The following is a 20,937-nucleotide window of genomic DNA, read 5'->3' as shown; positions in this document are numbered from 1 at the left end:
CCACAGCCGGCTATATGCGTGCTGCCGCGTCCACGCCGCCACCGTGGACCCTGCAGGGATGCGATTCCCGGTCTGATGTTTTAATAGTGGTTGCTCCAAATCAAGCCATGTCAAGTGGTCTATCAACTCACTGCCATCCAGAGAGTTCATAGTATATGGTATATGATACTTCATTATTATTATTTTGTGCGTTTACTTTAACCTAAATTGGCGCGCCGGACTCCGTGAAGTGGGCAGCCATTCAACACTTTTTTCACCTCGCCGACCATGATGCAGGGAAACACGCGCACAGGGGAACAAGGCGCGGGTGCATATGTTCTTGAAAGGGAAGATTGTCCCTTTCGTAAATATTCATGGATGATGGTTTTCCCCTTTCATGGATAATTCCTTCATGAATTTTCCTTGTGTATTAACGCAGAAAAGATTTGCATATGTTCTGCTCCGCCGGCAGCTAACAGAGCCGTCTTGTTCTTTTTCTATCTCTCCTCCTCACCCCCGAAACCCGAGCAGGAAGTATGCTCCCCCCGCTCCTGCACAGGCTACTGTTTAAGATGAGCCTATTCCACGACATCAAACTCAAGCGACGGAAAGTGGACTCGCGCGGCAGCAGCGATGGAGAGAACAACGGTGATGTGAACACGTCGTCGCCTGAGCCGCCCCCACCGCCGCCGCCGCCGCCGCCGCCGCCGCCGCTGCAACAGCAGCAGCAGCAACAGCAGCAGCAGCAGCAGTCACCGGCTCAGCAGCAACCACCACTGTCGCAGCCGTTGCAGCAGCAACAGCAGCAGTCACAGCAGTCGCAGCAGCAGTCGCAGCAGCAGTCGCAGCAGCAGTCGCAGCAGCACCAGCCGCAACAGCCACAGTCACAACAGTCGCAGCAGCCAGCGGCGTCATCGTCAACGTCAGGGCCCGCCGCGTCGTCGTCCAGCGGTGCCGCAACCCCGGGACCTCCAGCGCGACGGACGGACGAGTCGCCGCCTCCCCAGGGCTCCGGCCGGCTAGCGGCTCCGGCTGACTCGGACGACGAGGAGCGGCGCGCGGGACCCGCAGCCAGTGCCTGGACGCCGGACTCGAGCGCCTTCAACCGGCCCAAGGAGGACGAAGGCCTGTCCGTGGTGCGGCGTATGTACAGGCCTGCCCCGCAGGTGGTCAGCTGGCCGGCGGGCGCACCGTCAGCCACCGAGGTGGGCCGCGAGGGCTACGCACCGCCGTTCCCGGCTGCCGCCTTCCAGCGGTCGCCCATTTTCTACCGGCGCGCCTCCACGTCGGCCGCCAGCTCCGAGGAAGAGGCGAGCTGGCGCCGGGACGAAAACCCGGAGCCAGCGGCGTCGTGGGTCGACAAGTTGCCGGACTCGCAAGCGCTGAACCTGTGCGTGGCCGCCGGCGTGACGCCGTCCACGTCACGGGGAGGTGCCGATGACGAGGACGACCAGCCCATGGTGTGCATGATCTGCGAGGACAAGGCGACGGGTCTGCACTACGGCATCATTACCTGCGAAGGGTGAGTTAACTCTGGAGCATGCCGATAAAGATGTTGGCCGGCTTTGATCGAAAAGAAGGATGCACGCGGAAGCGCCGCGACCAAGGAACGCCCCTCGTGCTTGGCATTTCTTGGTAGCGGCGCTTCTTCAGTGCGAGTTCCGCCATCCCGCAGATTATGTTTAAAAATTTTAATTCTGGAGTATTGCGCGCCAAAGTCACGATTTGAGTATGAGGCACGCCATAGTTCAAATATACAGAAAATGCCCCAAGCGTCCAGCTCATGTATGTAGCTTTCTAGTTGTACTTAGCAGTAACACTCACTTATCGAAAATTCTTACTCTGCAGCAAAACTGTTGCCAGCAGGAGGGTTCTATAGAGTTGTAGGCTATTGCAAGTTTTCTTGTTGCAGAGCACTTGACCGGAAGGAAATCTTTGGGGAGCTCTGTTTGTAAACACAGAAAGTATTTCGCTTAACGTGGAGCACGAGCTTAGTACTCATCGCTGCAGCCACGCAGCCAGCCGGTCAGTGTGCATCCAGTGCAGATCGTGAGCGTTAGGCAAAGTGCATGTTATCCTGCAAGACGGCGCTCTCCGCTAAGCGGTCGCCGCTGGCGGGCTTTCCGTCGCTGCCGCTCTCCTCGCATGGTGGCTCTCCCTTGGCTTTTTCCTAAGGTGCAAGGGATTCTTCAAGCGGACCGTGCAGAACAAGCGTGTGTACACGTGCGTGGCGGACGGCAACTGCGAGATCACCAAGGCCCAGAGGAACCGGTGCCAGTACTGCCGCTTCCAGAAGTGCCTACGACAGGGCATGGTCCTCGCAGGTACGTACCCTTGCCTCTCCTTCGCACGGCTACGCACACAGATGAAAGCACAGTAGCGACGTGAAATGTACAGAATAGCTCGTCTAAAGCGCTCGCAAGCTAACTGCTACGGTATACTTGACAGTCATATGAGCACATTTCCGCCTCTGCAAGAGAGACAGGAAGAAAAAAAAAGACAGGACTGTCAATCAGACACGTCCGGTCTGCTAGCCTACCCGGAACGAATGGGATAGAAGGAGGGAAAGAAACAACAGTTACACGAACGCGTGACGGCACGCAGCACTATACTACTGCCGGTAACGGAGGCCTGTCGACTTCGTAAACTGTAGCAACGATCGAGAAGCTCCCTGCACCAACGAAGTGCTTGGCCCAGGTCCAAGAATTTAAAGCACTTCGCAGAAAAACAGAGGGAACGCAAAAAGTGAAGACATAAGGCCGGTGGCCGACCCCGCGAACCTTTGGTGTAAAGCGTGCGTGAAATATCCGTATGTCTCGTCCAATGGCAGCAGCGCCACCTGCTGCAAAGCCAAACTGTGCACTTCGCGTCTACTCCGAAACTATACACTCGGGGTGCCATTTCGCCCCGTTCAATTACTCCACGTCTTCTCGTTTGCGCCAATCACGGGGCATGTGACCTCCAACCCGTGCTTTGAGCCAATATGAGCAGGCGATATGGCGATTCATTACAGGGGCGAAATGTACACATTAGCATCCCGAAGGCAATGTCATATAGCCAGGAAAGGGATGCAGTACTGAAGTGAACTGTAATGCTTTCGATGCCAGGTAGTGGTTTTCCCAGATTGCGCAGTTGTTTTTTTATTCTTCTCTATTTTCCTTTTTTTTTTTCCTTCTTTGCGCAGCCAATGAGAAGCTTCGCTACGTTACTCGTCCTTGCACGCTTACAATGTTTACTTGTTTGTTTCTGTTGTTCTTCAATCGTCAGGATGAAAAATTGGAACAGAACCTATCTCTTGATGACTGTGAGCGGTAATGTGTTCAGCATTGAATCAATAAAGCGACACAGCGTATTGCCACTGTCGAAAAGAGTTGTGTATGAGGCGTGTACTGCAGTGAGACTCCTCTTTCGCGCTGCCTTAAGAACACTCGGCGTCATCTAGCGTCGTCATCTAGCGTCGTCATCTAGCGCTCACGAACTTGCGTTACTAAGACTCAGATAAGTAATACGCCCATGTTTGCTGCTGCGCGGTACTGTGGCACCGTCTGGCATGTACCAGGAGAACGGCGGCTGTTGCGTCGAAGATTTCAGTCCCCACCTCAGCTTCTTTCTCCCGTATTCTTTCTTTCTAGCTTATCTTTGCGTTATTAGGACATATGACACACTCTTATGATGTTTCCTGATAAAAATGACATGAACCAGTGCAAACACCGAGTTTAACTTACCATCGCAAATGAAATTTCCTGTGGTCAGACATCTCGGAGGCACTTATGACACACAAAGGCTTCACGATTAAGTTCAAACACTGGAGCTTTTTATCGTAAGTAAACACGCCCTCGTATAAAAAATAGTGCGCTAAACCCTTTTAAAGGCGAAGACATTCAACCTAAGATAGCAGCACTACTGTGAAACCGCGCCATTAAGCACCCCTTTAACATTCAAAGGGCGTGTCGAGGGTGCCTTCTTCAAATCTAACACTCCAACATGTGGGTCACGCTGATGACGACTTAGAGACGTCTGCGTTCCGTGTGGCCGGGAAACCGATAGTTCACCCATCCGAAGGTGTATCTGAGGCACGAAGCAAATGCGCGTGACTAGAGGAGAAAAGGTAGTCGGTTTTTTAATGTTACAGCGACCGAATCACGAACGCGAACAGGCTTAAATTAAGCAGCCTTGACGTACACGCCTTCCCCTTCCCTTGTTGAAGGTGTGAGCTAGAAGTGACATGCCAGGCATATATGTGTACGTAGGTGCTTCTCACCAGCGAACTAGTGTTACAGTATCCATCACAGTACCAAGAAGTAAAGCAAGATGCAACCTTAACATGTGGGCTTTTAATAATGGTTTGGAATGATACTGAGATACAATTTAAATGCACCACTGAGGGTGGTGTGTATAGTAAAATGCGACATCAACGCCGCGAACTCCAAGGAAGTTCGACGCGTGCGAATGCGTCAAGTGCGGACCACCGTTTCCGTCCCGTGACACCCCCCCCCCCCCCCCCCCTGTCCCCGCACCCAAACACAACAGACACCCGCAGAAAGAGGGAGGAGGACGCTGCCGGTGCATCGAAGTGGCGGCGGCGTCGGCCGTGGAAACATCGAGAAGGCCGGCTGCAGGAAACGCTCGGAGCGCGAGTATAAATATAGCCGCCGAAGGCGTTCACAAACCGAACGCGACCGTTGTACAGGAAGCGCAGCAGAATGGGGGCGCGACCAGATGACGGTCACGTCTTAATTGCATCGCTTTCCGAGAAGGAAGAGGCCCTCAGCCCCGGCGGGCCTCCAGCGGGAGAAACAGAGACCGCCGGCAGCAAGCAGAGCGGGAGCTTCACCGGCGTGGCCCGGTCGGCGCGGCTCCAAGCGAGCTGTCGCTTTCTAAGAAGACGACCCGGTCGCCCATCGCTGCTCGCGGGCGCCGGCACGCGCGGCAGAAGAGAACGTCCGATCCAGGAACGACGCGGGCCTCACGAACGATTTCTCGCCCCGAGACAAGACAAGGCTCTGAGCGCGCACCTGATGCGGCGGTAGACGGAAACACCCCCTCCACGACACACGCACGCGTGTGTGAGTGATTATTATTAAAACAGGAGGAGAAGAGAAAAGTACAGCGCCGTAACTGCCTCTCGTGAGAGGGCACCTCAACAGCGCTGCACGGGGGAGGGGGTGAGGGAGAGTAGAAAGAGGGTAGAGAGAGAGAGAGTGTTGAGAGAGAGAAAAAAAAAAGAAGAAGCGCACGCGTTCCTGTTCTTTCCATACCTACGTAGTATATCATAGTCGTGCCGAATTGGGAAGTCGCAACTGACGTCAGCCAAATGGTCGGAGAGGCGAATAAAACGAGAGCGTTCGCTCACCCCTCACCGGTGGCTGTGAAACCGCTGCTCTCGACGCGATACTATCACGCGGGCGCAACAGCCAGCCTTGCCTCACTGCAGCGAACGACAATAGTTGACGTCATCGATAGGCGTGACAACAACACGACGTCAAAATAACGCTGGCGGGAAGCGAGCCCACTCACGAATTTTCTCTCATCCCACCCGCTTTCGCTGGTCTAGTCACTTGGCGCGCGCTCGAAGGGGTGCTTCCGCTGCCAATTCTCACTAGCCATCATTTCAGAGTTGGGCCTCAGAGAAACGATCGGGAGCGTGAGTGTGTGGGTTATGCACTCACCTTGTTCAATGTCAAGCGTCTCGTCTCTATATATGCAGTCTACGGAGTTATAGTGCCACGTGTTCTCCGACTTGTGTTCGCCTGTGTGAACTAGTGCATACGCAGTATTGCTTAGAAGCTATGAGCCGCTAACTAATTCTACCTTAACACCGTTTAAGACATTCGTTAGAACTTAGCAGCCAGCTGTAATCAATTTTGTTTTATCCTGAAGAAGTACTGTACACTCTTCGTGACGACGAAGACTACGACAACAACAACAACACATGGGTTTATTTTTTTTAATATATAGACGAAAATCGCACGTTAGCATAATATTGTTCACATCTGAGAGAATATCGTACAGAGAGCTTGGTCTCCTGTCTCTCTTTTCTGAAGCGGTAACCTAGCGAGATAAAGGAACTCTGCAACACTTTATAACGAAGTTGTGGAATGTATTTGGCATTAGGGGCCTTACTTTGTAACGTCCTCCAGCAAAAAGTGTTTGAATGCGTTGCGTATACGAGCGGAGTCAATGGCAATCGAAGATTATTATTGTTCAACCACTCCGCGGTGCGAGACTTCCGAGCCCGGCGTCTATATAGCGACCCTCGATGTAGAACCCTCATAATCACTGTCTGCACATTGGAAGCCGATGAATGCACAGGTGGGTCCTATAACTTCGCATTCTTCCTGACCACGGCGGTTGCTGAAGTCGTTTCGTCGAGCTCGTATAGAAAGCGCAACAATACGAACGCAGCGCTCGCGCTGAGCCTCTTAAAACGACAAACCTACGGAATAACCAACGTGAGCACTTCGGCGTGCGTTCAGCTGATATATGGTGCTTGCAACTAATCCGCAGGCACGAAACTCAATATAAGCGACGCAGTCAGCGAAAGTTTAGCGAGAACATGATCTTGAACTGCGAACTAGGAGCATAATTAGACAGACGGCAGTCGCTGAAGACTGCAAATGCTAAATTGAAGGTTCTTTTTTTATTGCGATAGCAATTATATGGACACTCAAAAGCAGATTTCTGCCGTCAGCGTCGCCGTCGCCGTCGCCGTGAGGTTCCGTATGACGTCAATGGAGATGAAATCGTCGCCGCGCGCCGAACGTTGTATGTGCGAGTGAAAGGACGCGAGGGGCGCGCGCTTTCACGGGGAGTGAACGCACGGCGGAGAACAAACGCGCGTTCTGCGCCATGCTCGCTTAAGGGCTGCAGAAGTAGGCGCCTCGTTCCTCCTTTACAATCACCATATATGTAGAGCAAACGCGCCTTCTTCCGACGCGCGAGAGGCCGTGGGGGAGGGGGGAGGGGGAGGGAAGGGAGGCGACGTTTAGCTGCGGCACCAAGTGCCTATTTATATCAGAGGCTCCGGCAACAGTCACCAACGCCGCACGCATTTTGAGCGAACGCGGGCAAAACGCCGACGGCGTCGACAACGGTTCTGCGTGTTGCCGGTGCTGCTGCATGCCCAAGTTTATACAGCTGATAAAGCTAATATCATTACTCCGTATAGCTCTCTACAAATTTGCTATCGCAATTGATGCTTCGCCTTTCAGGTGAAACTGCGACAACTTTTTTTTTGTCTTTATTGCGCTTTTTGATACACTGACCTTTGATTCTTTTCATTGAACAAATATTCAAAATGACAGCACTGCTGACATTTTTCTTGCTTCAAAATAATTATTTCTCGTGACGTAATCAGAAATGCGGCCAATAGTCGTAGATTTGAGGAAGCCGCAGGAAATCATGAGCGAATTTGAGAGCTCTATCGTACGTGCCTTGCTGCGGTGCAAGTAAATAAACGTTTAGTGCAAGGCGCTGCAGTACAGAGAAGACTCTCTCTGTTTGGGTGCTTACGTGTTTTACGACAAATAAGTCTCGATTTTACGCACTTCTCGAAGCAATGTACTACGAGTGGCTCCGTTAGAAAGGAATTTTCGAAGAGCAAAAAAAGTTGGTGGTCTCTTCAGTATTTTTCTCGTGGTTCGTGGTGGAGATTGAGTTCATTTTGACGCGGAAGGCGAAATAGTCTTCACTATATCGAGAAGCGAGACGGGCACTTATTTTTACGCGTTCTTATTTCTGCCGCCTTTCCACTTGCCACACGAACATTTCTCGCTGAATAATAACACACGCGATCGTGTCTTATTTTTCTTGAATGATCCTTTTTTTTTCGTTCTCCTTATTTTGCGAGCCGCGCGAGCCTGAGATTAATCCTGAATATCGCCACTTTCTTGACACGAGCAGAAACTGCGAGCTAATTGCCTCGAGCGAGCGATAGGCGACGAACGCACTTGATGAGGTGGCGACGCGACCTCAATTAAGTGCCGAGGAAAGTTGATCAAACAAACGAGTCTTTCTCAATGGTGTGTGTGTGTGTGTGTGTGTGTGTTAGACAGCGACAGTATCGAAGTAAAATAAAAAGAATATGAAATGCGGAAGAGAGAACGATATCGACGTATTCTGTATGTTGAAGGCCTCGCCTCTGGAAGAGAAATTTCATGCGATGGCCAACCGACGAGATTGGCGCGCGGAGCCTGTTTTAGTGTGCGTAAGCGTGACGGCGCCTGCGGCAAAAAGCCGTATACACTCTAAAATAAAAAGTAAAAGCAGTAGTGAGGAAACTAATGGGAAAGTGGCGTGGGCTTTTATAAAATTAATTATTCCCCTTGAAGGCTACAAAACATCGAAGCAGAATAATTAACGCGGCAGATTACCGATAATCACTTCGTGTGTACTCTGTATCGAGTGAGTCAAATACTCTGGTCGCCGACTCTCCGTCCAATTATGCACTTTCGTGAACTGGTGTTCCAAATTCGTTGGCACTCGTCGTCTAAAAGACGAATAAGGCGAGCGACACGACACTCCCTATATCAGTGGCACCGACAGACGTGCGGCCACGCATGTAAACTGGTGAATTTTCCGTCTACAATGCCGCCCGAAAGTAAAGGCTCTTTCGAAAGCATTTACCATGTTTTTATTTTCCCCCTACCCCTTATTTTTTTTCGCTTGCGTTTCTCAATCGCACTGGAATTCGTCTGTCGTCGTGCACTGACTTCACTGCGTTTTAAGGCCTGTCCGCATGATCTGGAGTAATTAAATCGATTAGACACCACACGTTAGATATTTAATAGCGAAAGATGAATATCTTCAGGCCGGCGTTGCAAACTTAAGACTAAGCTGCCACGAGCGCTACACCAGACAGAACGGGGGCAGAAGTAAGGGGAGTAGAGCTGACATCTTTAGCTTATATTGAAGTGTCTTCTCTCCCCATATTCGATTGGTCGTTACGTAGCAGCCTGGCAGCGGTACGAAAGTCGTGAAAGCTGTATTAAAATAATAATGTTGGGCAAAATAAAGAATGTTTTTCACTGCACGTTTTTCTGCGTCAGATACGTTGTACCTGCGTATAGCTATATGACAATTAGCATGCGCGTGCAAGGCCTGTAAGATATTACTTGAATTTAGGTTGCGCAATAGTCATTTATACTGGTACGCTATGCTGTGGATGCATGAGCACTTAGTACTGTTTGTATTATCTTCAATGTATGTATTAACATTTCGTTATGTGCAAACTGTAAACTGTGAAATCGACTGGATTTTTTGTACAGTGATTTACGGTTGCTTCTTGCCCTGCCTACAGTTAGTTCCTTGGGGCAAGCACCTATAGTCGAGCTGCCGCCTAATTGTTTTCCTGCGCTCTTACTAGTATTTCTGTTTTCGTTTCACCTGTATGGTGAGAAAAAAGCCTGAACAAAGCGAAGTGAAGCGCGTCTAGCGGCAATCATCTGTCCATTACCGAGTCCGCTTATTTGGCGCACTGAAACACAGTTGTTGCTGTGTTGTGACGATCTTTGTGCGGCTTCCCGAGCGCTCCGAAACCCAGAACCGAATACGGTCCCATCTTACTCGCAGCTAGCGAGGTACACAATTTCACGCCGATGATGTTGTGAAATGAACTGACTGAATATTTTCTTACAGCGAAGCTGTTAAGGGCTAGGTTCCTCAGGATCGTGTCCGCGTGTAGAGAAAAAGTATCATCATCAGCATTTGCTTTGGCTCCATGTGCGTGGCGGTTTCCCGCCAGTTGTGCCTTAGTACAGGTGTCAAAACAGATGATGAATGGCCCATCGTTATACCCCTCACCACCACCGATGCCTCTTTCACAAGTGTCGCGATCGATACTCGGGAGTGGCACGTCCAACCAATCGTAGTGCCCATTTGTCTCGTGACGTAGAGATCGCGGTAGCGCTGTTATCAGCACTTACCCTTTGGACTCGCTATGGGACGGACGCTCGTTTCCCACATCTTCCAGGATCCTGACGTCAGGATCATGACGATGCCGTGCAGTGTGCCGCGACCATGAACGCTGTGGCTCATACGCTAGTCTATGACGATGGGGGGGACTTGGCGCAGCAAACGCACTACTTGGCTATCGCGCCGGGCGAAAACAAGACGCCGGTGTCCTTGCTCTTTGACGAACTTGCCGAAGACGCTCAATATAGTCAGGGATGATAATACATAAATTCACTACAGCAATATTCACTATAGCAGACCCACCATAGTCACAGCGTCGCTGGCTTCCATCTTCACAGTAGTGGAAGGGCTATTAATTTTTTTCTCGAGAAGTCCATCGAATGGATATATATATATATATATATATATATATATATATATATATATATATATAATTACACGTTAGGCACAGCCTATGATGTCAGGTTTCCTTCAGTACGATGAAGACAGATTATTAGAAGCGCTGTGAAACCGTGATCGGATCCAGAGTAAATAAATATTCCGCAATGTGAGTAGGGCCTCACGAGTGTCACTTATAACGAATACTGTCGAGTAAATGCAGGGAATCGGAAAGGGAAGCCGTCAAACAGCATCGACTTAAACGTTGACCAGACGTCTTTTTTTTTTTCAGCTGTTCGAGAAGACCGAATGCCTGGTGGAAGAAATTCAGGAGCGGTGTACAACCTATACAAGGTGAGTTGGCTCTGGTTCAACCGGCTCTGCTGCTCGGCATTTTCTTTTTTAAATGTAAGCGCTCAAGCAGACTCCTTGGCAGTTGTACAAAACTATTCGCGCAGTCGCTCTCACCGTGAAGTGCCAGCATCGCCAGAAAGCAAGAGAAAATTAAGCAAATAAACAGAAAGTAAAATAAACAGCAAAACAAGAACTATTATTCGTTGACGCTGTCACGGTGTATTCCCTCCAGCGACCCCCGGAGGTTACGCAACCTCAGTGGATTCGCCGTTGCGAATATGCCAGTACAATCGCATATTGACTGCGTAAGCACAACGCCAATGAAGGCGGATATCATTTATTCCCGGGTGGCGTGTTAGAAAAAAAATAACACCTGCCGCATTACAAAGCGTACGAAGATGCCTTTAGATTAACTGCGCATGCCGGGCACCTTTTATATTAGAATCGCCACAACAATGGCACGCGTTTCGTTTCCTTTTCTTGTTTAACAGATCAATTCAAGCTTTATACTGACGCGCTTTTGCTACGGTAGAATGAGGAGTATTGCGATAAAGGGACCTCCAACGTTTCTCTCTCTTAGGGCTGTATTGTTAACAAGTTACGTCAAAACGCTCACCTTGATATTAGAATGCACTAAGGTAGCATTTATTTTCTCAGGGTATATACAGCAATCCAAATATGTCCAGACGTAACCAGCTAACAATTGCCAAACTATTGGGAAAGAAAGAAACAAAGCCAGCAGGATTTGTCAACACTTAACCTCAAGAATAAATGTAACAAACACCGACCCAGCATCGTCCGCACCGAATCCGCCTTAGAGAGAACGGGGCAACAGGTGCGCTGTTGCTCTTCGCTGTGTGTGGTGTCGCTTCTCCAGGTGCCCTTTATGTAGCCCTCTTCGAACCAACGGGGAGCCCCTTACAAGCTGGCTTCGCCACGCACTTACCAGTGATGTGGGAAAGCCTTTAAGAAGAAAGCCGGCATGGAGGTTGTTGGAAAGTCGTGAGTTCCTCCTCTTCGCCGATCAATGCACGCGATGGCCCTGAGAAGAAGATTATTTAAAAGTGTGTAAACAGCTTGGCCGAACAAATGACGTCAAGTTGCAGCTAATGTCTGTGCCCTTGCAAGACCGCAACAAAATTACTTTCTTTTAAGCTGTACGCAGACACTTGAGAGTTGAGAGTCTTAATGGTGCCGTGGCAGAATGCCCGCTAACGTTGCGGCACAAGAATACCACGAGGCTTGCGGTCAGGTGACATTTCCGTGCAGAGGCACGTACGCTAGTGTGTGTGAAGAAAGATCAGTCACGGCATGTTTGAGATGTGCGCGTCAAAAAGTATCGCATCAGTGAGCGAAGTTGTAAAAAGGCATCTTTAAAAGTAATACGTAGACACGATCGATCACGTCATACTTCGTACATACAAAATAAAATTCCCTCAATCAATGTTCTTAGAGGAGCAGACTTGGGCGAGCTCGTATGATAGGACTTGCCAAGGCAGGATTAGATGAGACACAAAACAAAAACTGGGGGAGGCACAAAGCACATAGGGAAACGCAACGATTGGTGTGTCTTTCTATTATTTTTGGGGCGTCTCGTGTGTGTGCCAACTGCAGACTCCGTAAGGCTAATGACATGCGCGCTTGTGCCGACCCCCGCAAGAAAACATACTTAAAGCCAATTAAACAGAATTAATGACAGTTAAACTGATTGTGTGCAGCGAGAAAGGCAAAAGGAAAACCGAAACAATTTAGGGAATCGTCGTTTCGTAGCAAAAAGAACGAGAATAAAAATCTAGATAAGCGGTTATTAGTCAGCGAGTTCCATTACACGCGTCATCAATTGTCCTTAACACTCAACTAGCTTTAGGCTTCAGCCACTCTCACGAGGCTCGAATCTAGGCATGCGAAAGGTAGTAACTGTAACTGCCTTCGTTACGGAATTTCTTATTAATTCAAAGAACCGAAGGACTAACGTATTTGGGGAAAGGCGTGCAATGTCCGCAGTACGCCATTGCCAAGTTTCGCTGCAGTTAGGAGATGTAGGCGCTAGCTTTTCTGGCGACGGCGTGCCGAGTGCACCCAGGCGCCAGGCTTGTCCGGCGGACGCTCTTCCGCTCCCTGTGTGACCGGCGCAGGTCAAGTACAAGAAACACAAGAAGGGTCCCAAGAACGGCCAGCTGATGCTTCGTCAGGAGCCGGCGCCGGGCGTCAAGCCGCCCGTGGCCGCCAAGTCCCCGCCTGCCGACGCCGCCGCCGCTGCCAAGGGTCCCTCACCGCTCATGATGCAGGGTCCCAAGGCGCTGCTGCCGCTCGTCTCGGCTGCGTCCGCGGCCGCGACCACGGCGAGCGCGACGACCACGTCGACGAGCAGCACCACGACCACGACAACGACCACCAACGGCGTCCTCTCGTCGTCGCCAAGGTATGGCACCTCGGTCGCGGCGGCGTGTCGCGCGCATGCCACGAACGTCCCTCCTCCACGCAGGTACCACCAGAGCTCGGACTGGGTCAACGGTGGCATCCTGAAGACGGCGCTGACGAGCCCCTCCGAGGTGATGCACCTGCGGCACGCCGTGCTCGAGCAGCAGCCGCGGCCGGAGCGGCGCACGCTGAGCGCCGAGCAGGCGGCCGCCATGATCGAGCAGCTGATCGAGTGCGATGACTTCGAGGACGTGGCGACGCTCAACAACATGCGCGACCTGCTCAACGACTGGGAGGACCTGTCGCGCAAGCTCCGCCAGATCGCCGACAAGATCGTGCACAAGCTGGTGCAGTGGACCAAGCGGCTTCCCTTCTACGCCGAGATCCCGCTGGCCGTGCACACGCAGCTGCTGGCGCACAAGTGGCACGAGCTGGTCGTGCTCACCACGGCCGCCTACCAGGCCATCCAGCTGCCGGCGCGCGTCGCCCCCTCGTCGTCGTGCTCGTCGTCGGGCTCGTCCGACGGCGGGCCCCACTCGCCGCCGGCCGACGTGAGTCGCGAGACGGCCGCGGCACTGTGCGAGCTACAGCGCACGCTGGCCGCGCTCATGGGGCAGCCCGTCACGCTCGTGCAGCTGCCCAGCGAGGCCGTGCCCCTGGTCGACCAGATGACCGGGCTGGCCAGCGAGCTGCGCAAGGCGCGGCTCTGCCTCGAAGAGTACGTCTGCCTCAAAGTGGTCATCATGCTCAGCTACGGTGAGTATGGCAGCCCCGGGCCCGACCGCCGCTCACGCTCGCATTGGTGCGCAGAGGACCCGAACCAGCGGCAGCTCGAGAGCATACAGGAGCGCTACCTGTCCGCGCTGCGAGTGTTCACCGAGCAACGGTTTCCCAACCAGAGCTCACGCTTCACCGAGCTGCTCGCGCGGTTACCGGACATCCAGGCGGCCGCGGCGCTGCTGCTGCACAGCAAGATGTTCTACGTGCCCTTCCTCCTCAACTCGTCCATCACCAGATAGTCTCGCGGGATGCCCTCCCGCCTGTGTGTGATATCAGAGAAGACTGTGCCCGCCGCCCGATTGCGCGGGGCTCCGCCGTGCTCGCGTGCGCCCGCCGTGCTCGCGACATGAGACCTCGCCACAACGCACGCTCTCGGCCACGTATCGGGACCAATTACACGAGCCACGACACCGTGGCAGCGGAAAAAAGGAAATGATCCGGCGCAAAACGTTTGCCTCGTTAACAACCGACGCGATCTCCTGGTTTGCCCGTCATCTTCGATGCTCGCAGAACTAACCTCGACAAACGACGATTCGGGAGTCATCCTCCTTAACTACGTGATCAGGTTGCAATTCATCGTAATGATTCGGAAGACTATGCGCAGTTTCTAACGTCCTTAAGACTTCCACGAATCTGTCGAAAAGCAAAACAAGCAGGTTTCCTATGGGCAGTCCAGTGTGCTGCGCACAATGGCGTTGGGACATGGCGTCACCGTGTTCTGAGGGATAAATTAATATGTTACCTTCTTTTGGACTCTCTTGTAGAACTCCCATCAAGGTAGAGCGTCGGTATTTCACCCTTATAGTGCACATAGCGAGACCCTGTGTATGAGACTATTGCCGTAGCATACCAATTAGCCACGTCCGTTTCCTTGGGTTTTTTTTTTGTTTTGTTTTTTATACAGAGTAAATAAAAGCATTTCACCACCGGTTCAATAAGCGTGCTGTTTAACAACAGCATGTACACTAAACAAAAGCTCTTCTTGAGTTGTAGCGCGTCAAAAAGGCATTAACTATTTTGCTAAAAGAACAACCCTTTTAATTAATCAAATGGCTACCTTTCTCTCTCTCTCTCTCTCTCTCATAATTACTTTTGGAGGAGCAGGACTGCAACTCCAGCAGAGGTTAAGGTTATATAATTTAGTACGTCTAGTACGTTTAGTAGGCCTCGCTCAAAATGGTCGCACGTTATTAAGTTGTAAAACAAGCACGCTGTATACGTTTCTGGCAAAAAAAAAAAAAAGGATCGCCTCGCGCAGTTCACGGATACTGACGCCTCGCAGCGTTCACTTCTCGGGTCCCGGCAGCAGGACATGCGCCGCTGCCATTGGGTCGGCACAATACCAAAGAAGACAGTGATGGACGAGCGTTTGTGTTCGCGCGAAGCTTGGTGAATTATTGGGAGGGATACGATGACGGCGTGGCACATCGCCGCTATACGACGCCACTTGGCTGTCTAAGTCGCTGAGGAAACCTGCGTACGCGAAATCTTGGCACGCCGCCCGTCGTAGGCGCGGGCCTTTGTTCCACGAACACTAGAGTACTGTCGAGTGAAACCTCAGAACGAAACCAAAACGTAAGGTATGAAAAAATACGGGCTCTCATAATTTCCGAAAACTTCAGGCGCATAAATTACCCCTTTCCACACGGGAGTGGTGTGCATTGGAGCTCGTATAGGTTGCCCTATAAGCGAAGCCATACACTGCCAACCAAGAGGTCTCCGCGCGGGCAGCCCGACATCACAGCAGTCGCTAAAGGTCAGAGCCAGGCATCTTGTATCATAGCTAATCATTATATATTCGCAGCTCAGCATGAGAGGCGAGCGCATTTTTTTTTTTTTCGCGTGGCTCCACCCCCCCCCCCCCCTTCCCCCCAAGAAGAAGGTTCTGTTCGCGCGTTCGTGAGCTTCCGTTGCGAGGAGGGGTGTCCCATCCTGCTAGTCTATTTATTTTGAGCACCCGTCTACGAGTCACAATCCGGTACAGCACCCTCATCGACCATCCACGATACGACGCTGTCCCTTCGCGAAGTGCCAAACGGCCCGCAGGCACCGGACGGAACACGAGCAGGTACAGAAAGACAAGGGATATTAAAAAAAAAAAAAAAACCGCCGGGCCGCGCATTCCCGCCGCTCGCAGTCACACCAAGTGCGTCGGACGCCTCAGCCGCGCTCGGAGGGCCGGCCGCCGACTATACTGCAGCCGACCGAGCGGTCCCCGCGCAATCGGGCTCCCGCTGTTCTCTCTCGCCTGCGACGGGGCCTCCAGGGGGCTTCGAAGACGGGGCGCGTGCCACAGCCTCCGCGAGAGCTGTCCTTCGTATGCATTGTTTTGCCACGCTGCGACGGACGAGACAATGGGCAAAAGGATGTGGACAATGGTGACTGTTTCGTATAGTCTTCTTCACTGTTTTTTTTTTTTTCGCGTTTTCTGTGTGTGTGTGTGTTTTTTTTTTTTTACGACGACCAAAAAGAAATATATAGAGAGGGAGAAGAGAGCGAACAAGACAAGAATGCTTGGACGGATCCTTTCTTTCGCCTTTCTCACTCTGCGGAGTGCAACCAGCAACAAGAAATACTGCCGAAATGAACTCTCTGACCACTGCCTTTGTAAGCTTTATTCCGTGTGCATGCCCCAGGTTGTTCCGCCATGGTGTTGTTTCCGATGCCGCGTTCTTTTTTTTTTTTTTTTTTTTTTTATTCCAGCCAGGGCCCGGGTCCGCAAACGGTGCGGTGTCGCTGCGGCGCTGCAGCTGTACACGGCGCGCGCGCGGCGACGCCAGCAACGGCGAGCGTAGTGAACACTCTTCGTGTCCCCCTCTCCCCCGGTACGAGTGGCCCGTGGCTCAAACGTCCGCAGCAACCGCCTCGCGGGCTCGCGTATCAGGCATCAAACTTCCACAGGACACTCTTTTCAATGGCAGCGAGCGAAACAGAGCCGAGCTACGTGGGCTGCCGCGATACGCAAGTGCAAACTACGTATAGGTCCACCGGGAATGCGACCGGCAGTACGCCTCTAACTCGACCATTTGGAAACGCGGGATAATCGACGCTCAGCGACACTGCGGTGAAGAAGCTAGCGGCTGAGTTAGTAAAGCAACGCGAGACAGCTCTTGATCGCCATCGCTATTTGCGGAACGCAACCGCGAACCAGAAGGCAAAAAAAAAATTATAAATTATTCGGATAACTGAAATCATTTCGAGTGCCGACGGCAAATGAAAATTGGGCGTCTGCGCCGACTATCGAGCTGCGGTGTATACATAGTACACACCATACAGCGTTAGCTCAACCCAGTCGTACGAAATTGGCGAAAAACAAAGTTAAAAGACAAAGTCAGCTGACACGAAGAGAGACGCGGTTGCCTCTCGAGCGTTGTAGTTTCGCTGGAAGCAGGAGCAATCAAAGCAACAAACGCGGCACATCGCAGATGCAGTTCGCCTGACAGCATCTCCCCCGACCGGCGACGTGTCCCACGCAGTATGCGTGTGAGCCACGCCGACATCCGGGGCTCGCCCCTGCGGTTACAAACCGAGCCACGGTTTCCGCAGACAGGCCGAGCTCTCTCGTGCGCGCGCAAGCTGCGTAGACGTAGCCGGGGTGGTTAGGGGCGCGCCGGCGATGGGCCAGCCTTGGAAAGACGTGTCTTGCGCGATGTTCTTAAGCCTGCAACCAAACGTTCGTTGTTCCGTTGTCTGCATGCTGCCGTATACCTTTTTCGGGTGTTGTGTGCGTCCTTAGCGGGCGTCTCTTCAGATGTGTGTGTGTAACGCGGCCCGGGGCGTTTTACCGCTTTTTTATTTTCTTTCTTTCTTTTTAGTGTCGTTTTCCTTTCTTCTTTTTTTTACCCGTATAACGCCGGCCACGACGGCATCACGCCGAGCGGGCCCTTCTCGGGCAAAATGTTTGTCCCTGAAACCTCGCGCCCGCACCAACGACCCCCTTCTTTCTCAGATGCCCAGTTCGGAACTGGGGGACAGCAGTGCGATAGAAAGAAAAGAAAAAAAAGCAAAAAAAAAAAAAAACTACAGTGCTGTCCTCGCTTGCTTTTTACACCCGACGTCTGCGCGCCGTTCCGGGTGGGAATTCGTTGGCCAATATACGCACGCTTTTGGGTGTTTTCTTCTTTAATTCCCCCCACCACCCCCGTCATTATTGCGACAGCGACGTTACTTGGGTTGTTCTCCGTTTTCTTTTTCGTGTACCTCTATAGCGATTATTTTATTTGTTCTTTTAAACTGTTGTCGGGAAACGTTATTGTAGTTATTACCGTTACGTGAAAGACGAAAAGCGCGCATTGTTGTCACCGTTTTAAATTTGTGCTTTTAAGCGACGCGGTTTCTTTTAAATACCATTTCTGTCTCCTGGTCGTTATTGTTGTTGGTGGCCGTTTGGTGTGAAAACGCAAAGGACGCTCTCCTCCCAGTGACCCGCGTTTGTTGTCCTTTCCCTTCTCCTCACACAGCTCCCTTTTTTTTTCCCTCCACAATCGTGTACTACACCCACCCTAGTCAAAAGAAAAAAAAAAGATTTTTTACTGCCTTTATCGTCTTCGCCACATTCTTATATATAAATAAATAAATGAATATATATATAAATATTTAAATATATATATGAATATATAAAGAAAGGTCTATGTATACAACAAAACACAGAACGGGCCAGAGAGAGAACTAAAGAGAGAGGGGAAAAAGCGTGAGAGAGACATATACGTTTATGAGAAGAAGACTGCTTTTTCTACGTAGGAATGAGGAATGAATGCATGAATGCCGAAGAAAGCAATTATATGGATCGACAAGCCATCCCTTGTGTAACTGCACGAGTACACACACACACACACGCACGCACACTAAGACATAGAAATACGGAGCGGCCAAATCCATCCACGTAATTTCCCCCTTTTTTTTCTTTTTTTTTTTCTTGTTATTCTGGTCGCTCGGTAGCTTGTTCTTTCGGGGGGTTTCCTCCGCTCCCGCTTCCTTTTTTTTCAATATTTTTTTTTTTTTTTACTTGAGTGCAGACCTGATCCGCATAAAACGTTGATGAGAACTGCAGGTTCCTGAAGGCCCAGTGTAGAGATAGGGACAAAACAAAGAGACACAGTAAAGATTGGGGGAAAAAAGCTATCGATTAACGGCGACAGTTTTTAAACGCACGGTAACCGCGCGAATCGGCCAAAAAATGACAAAAGACAGCCACCAGTTGGACCGCGCGCAGAACGATTCGCTCTTTCCTGCTTTTCTTTTCTTTTCTTTCTTTCCTGTGTGTTTTTTTTTTTAATAGAGGAATGTAACTTGGTCATTTGTCTCTTGAGTCCCTAACCTCCCCCACCCACTTCTATTACTTCTTTTTTTGTGTGTGTGTGTGTGCGCGCGCGCGTTTTCTTAGTCGTATAAAGAGTTAGCGAAATAAACGCCTGGCTTCTGTGACAGCCGCGAGCTATTGTTATATGATATACTATACTCGCCAGTGCACTGCGAGAAAAACAAGATACGGAAGAGAATGTATTCTGCACGGTTTAAATTTATAAGGAGGGTGGGGGGGAGGGCGGAAAAGGAGGGGGGGTACTATGCGAGACTGCCACGTGATTCGTTCCGCCGTACACTTGTTTGTACATAGTCGTGAAGGAAGTATGGATGTCATACTGTGTGCCTCAAGTTGCATTTTTTTTTTCTCATCAGTTTCGTTTTTTTTTTATTTTTATTCACACCCTGCTCGTGTTCACCCTACGAGAAACGCGCAAAAACCGCGCGAGGCGCATCACGTTACACCGCGTTCTGCGAGAACCATCCGGTGTCTTTAATATCTACGTCCGAAACCGTGGGGTCAGCAACGGCGACAGTGAGAAAGCAAAAAAAAAACAAAAAAACAAAAAACACAACACGTCCGACCCAAGCTATGCGATTTCTTCTTACTCGACGAAAGAAACAAACAAACGGCAGAGTACTTCACCGTTTTACAGTGTCGTGCATTGGAACTGGTCACTCACTCGCTCCGATATACCTGATGACAATAATAACAACAACAACAACAACGCTTAGGGGGACCGTGACGTAAAGCTCTGCGAGAAAAGAAAAAAACACATTTTTCTTTTTTCGCCTCCACCTTGAGACGATGAAAACCATTCCCGGTGTTCAAGTACATGCGGATGGCGACAACATGCCCGCTACATGACCAAACAAACAATAAGACGAGTAACCGCCGCTTGGGCATTTTTCTTTTTGTTTTGTTTTTTTTCATTTTCCAAGTATACGCGACGAGTGTAAAAGGCAATAGGCTCAGTCATCCGCGGGTCTCCGCACCAAATATTAGCAGGATCGAAACGCGACACGTGGCACGGGCGCAGAGTACAGACAGAGGCGGTGGCGGCGCCGTGCTGGCCATTTTTTTTTTTTTTTTTTCACGTTGCGAAGTACAGGGTGCCTTTGCGCAGCAGCGCCTAATTTAAGAACAAAAGGTCATCTGTAGTGAGTTGGGTTTGGCGGTTCTCGATTTGCGCCACTGGAAGCGGCGTGCCTACCAACCACTGCTCTCTCGCGCGCCTACTCTTATTTTTTTTATACGGCAAGGTAGCGGAGTTTTTTTTTTTCTGACTGAAAAAAAAATTATAGCACTAAATAAATTTTCGGGGGCTGCCGAAGAAATTTGACCGCTCGGGGTTCTTTTAGCGTGCGCCCGAAGCACGGTTTACGAGCTTTTCGTGTATTGCGCCCCACATGGTAATGCAGCCGCCTCAGATGGGCATTGAGCCCTTTACCTCGTGCTAAAACATCACACGCTCAGCCACAGCTGCGGGTATCACCTGAATGACTTAATAATACCTTTCGACTAAATGGCATGTGGCATTGAATTTTTTGTGTTTCCAAAAACAAAAATGAAGAACAGAGAAGGATATAAGGGAGGGAGGGGGGGGGGGGGGGGGCTAAGGTACAAGCCGGCAACATAACTCCACCCGAACGCGTAACGACAAAAGATTAATTTAATCGCGCTCCTTCGAATTACGCTGCTTTCTCCGCCCGTACGATCGCGACGCTTCTACCTGTAATTCTTCTTTTTTTTTCTCTCTCTCACGGCGCACCTTTGAAATAAAAACATGTGTTCGGCCGGCTTAATTCTTT

General features: G+C 50.8%; 1 protein-coding gene across 1 annotated transcript; it reads left to right on the top strand.

Moving 5' to 3' along the window:
- Nucleotides 1–3: 3 nt before the first annotated feature.
- On the top strand, nt 4–19,337 carry LOC119438790 (hormone receptor 4). Its single transcript, XM_049660241.1, has 6 exons — nt 4–1,501; nt 2,155–2,303; nt 10,562–10,623; nt 12,759–13,045; nt 13,109–13,800; nt 13,855–19,337. Exons 1-6 carry the CDS (start codon nt 516–518, stop codon nt 14,061–14,063), a joined length of 2,385 nt encoding a protein of 794 aa, XP_049516198.1. The 5' UTR covers nt 4–515; the 3' UTR covers nt 14,064–19,337.
- The last annotated feature ends 1,600 nt before the right edge of the window (nt 19,338–20,937 follow it).

Source organism: Dermacentor silvarum, chromosome 1 (assembly GCF_013339745.2).
Source record: "Dermacentor silvarum isolate Dsil-2018 chromosome 1, BIME_Dsil_1.4, whole genome shotgun sequence".
Lineage (NCBI taxonomy): Eukaryota > Metazoa > Arthropoda > Arachnida > Ixodida > Ixodidae > Dermacentor > Dermacentor silvarum.
This window is presented reverse-complemented; position numbering and strand designations above follow the sequence as displayed.